Here is a 218-nt window from a genome sequence, read left to right as displayed (position 1 = left end):
CGCCCGCCTCGGCGAGCACCACCTGCGGCCGCTCTTCGCCCTCCTCAGCACCAGCGACCGGTAAGAGTCGGCGCGTCCTCACCCTCAGCTTTCCTTGGCACAAGTGCCATGAGAAGAGGGTGAGGGAGCTGAAGTTGTTCATCCTGGAGAAGAGGAGGCTCAGGGGAAACCTTATCACCCTCTACAGCTCCCTGAAAGGAGGTTGTAGTCAGGCTCTG

The 218-nt window shown here is 61.0% G+C and overlaps 1 protein-coding gene across 1 annotated transcript in view; it reads left to right on the top strand.

Moving 5' to 3' along the window:
* Positions 1–4: 4 nt before the first annotated feature.
* The window catches only part of PSMD5 (proteasome (prosome, macropain) 26S subunit, non-ATPase, 5), a gene marked incomplete at its 5' end in the record, with an annotated part of 5,971 nt that continues 5,757 nt past the window's right edge, over positions 5–218 (top strand). The window contains one exon of the mRNA XM_009079897.1: positions 5–60. Coding sequence (XP_009078145.1) covers positions 5–60 — 56 coding nt within the window. The remainder of the gene's footprint in view (positions 61–218) is intronic.

Source organism: Acanthisitta chloris, unplaced genomic scaffold (genome assembly GCF_000695815.1).
Source record: "Acanthisitta chloris isolate BGI_N310 unplaced genomic scaffold, ASM69581v1 scaffold26728, whole genome shotgun sequence".
Classification (NCBI taxonomy): Eukaryota; Metazoa; Chordata; class Aves; order Passeriformes; family Acanthisittidae; genus Acanthisitta; species Acanthisitta chloris.
Note: the sequence above shows the minus strand (reverse complement) of the source record. Positions and strands in the feature narration are given on the sequence as shown.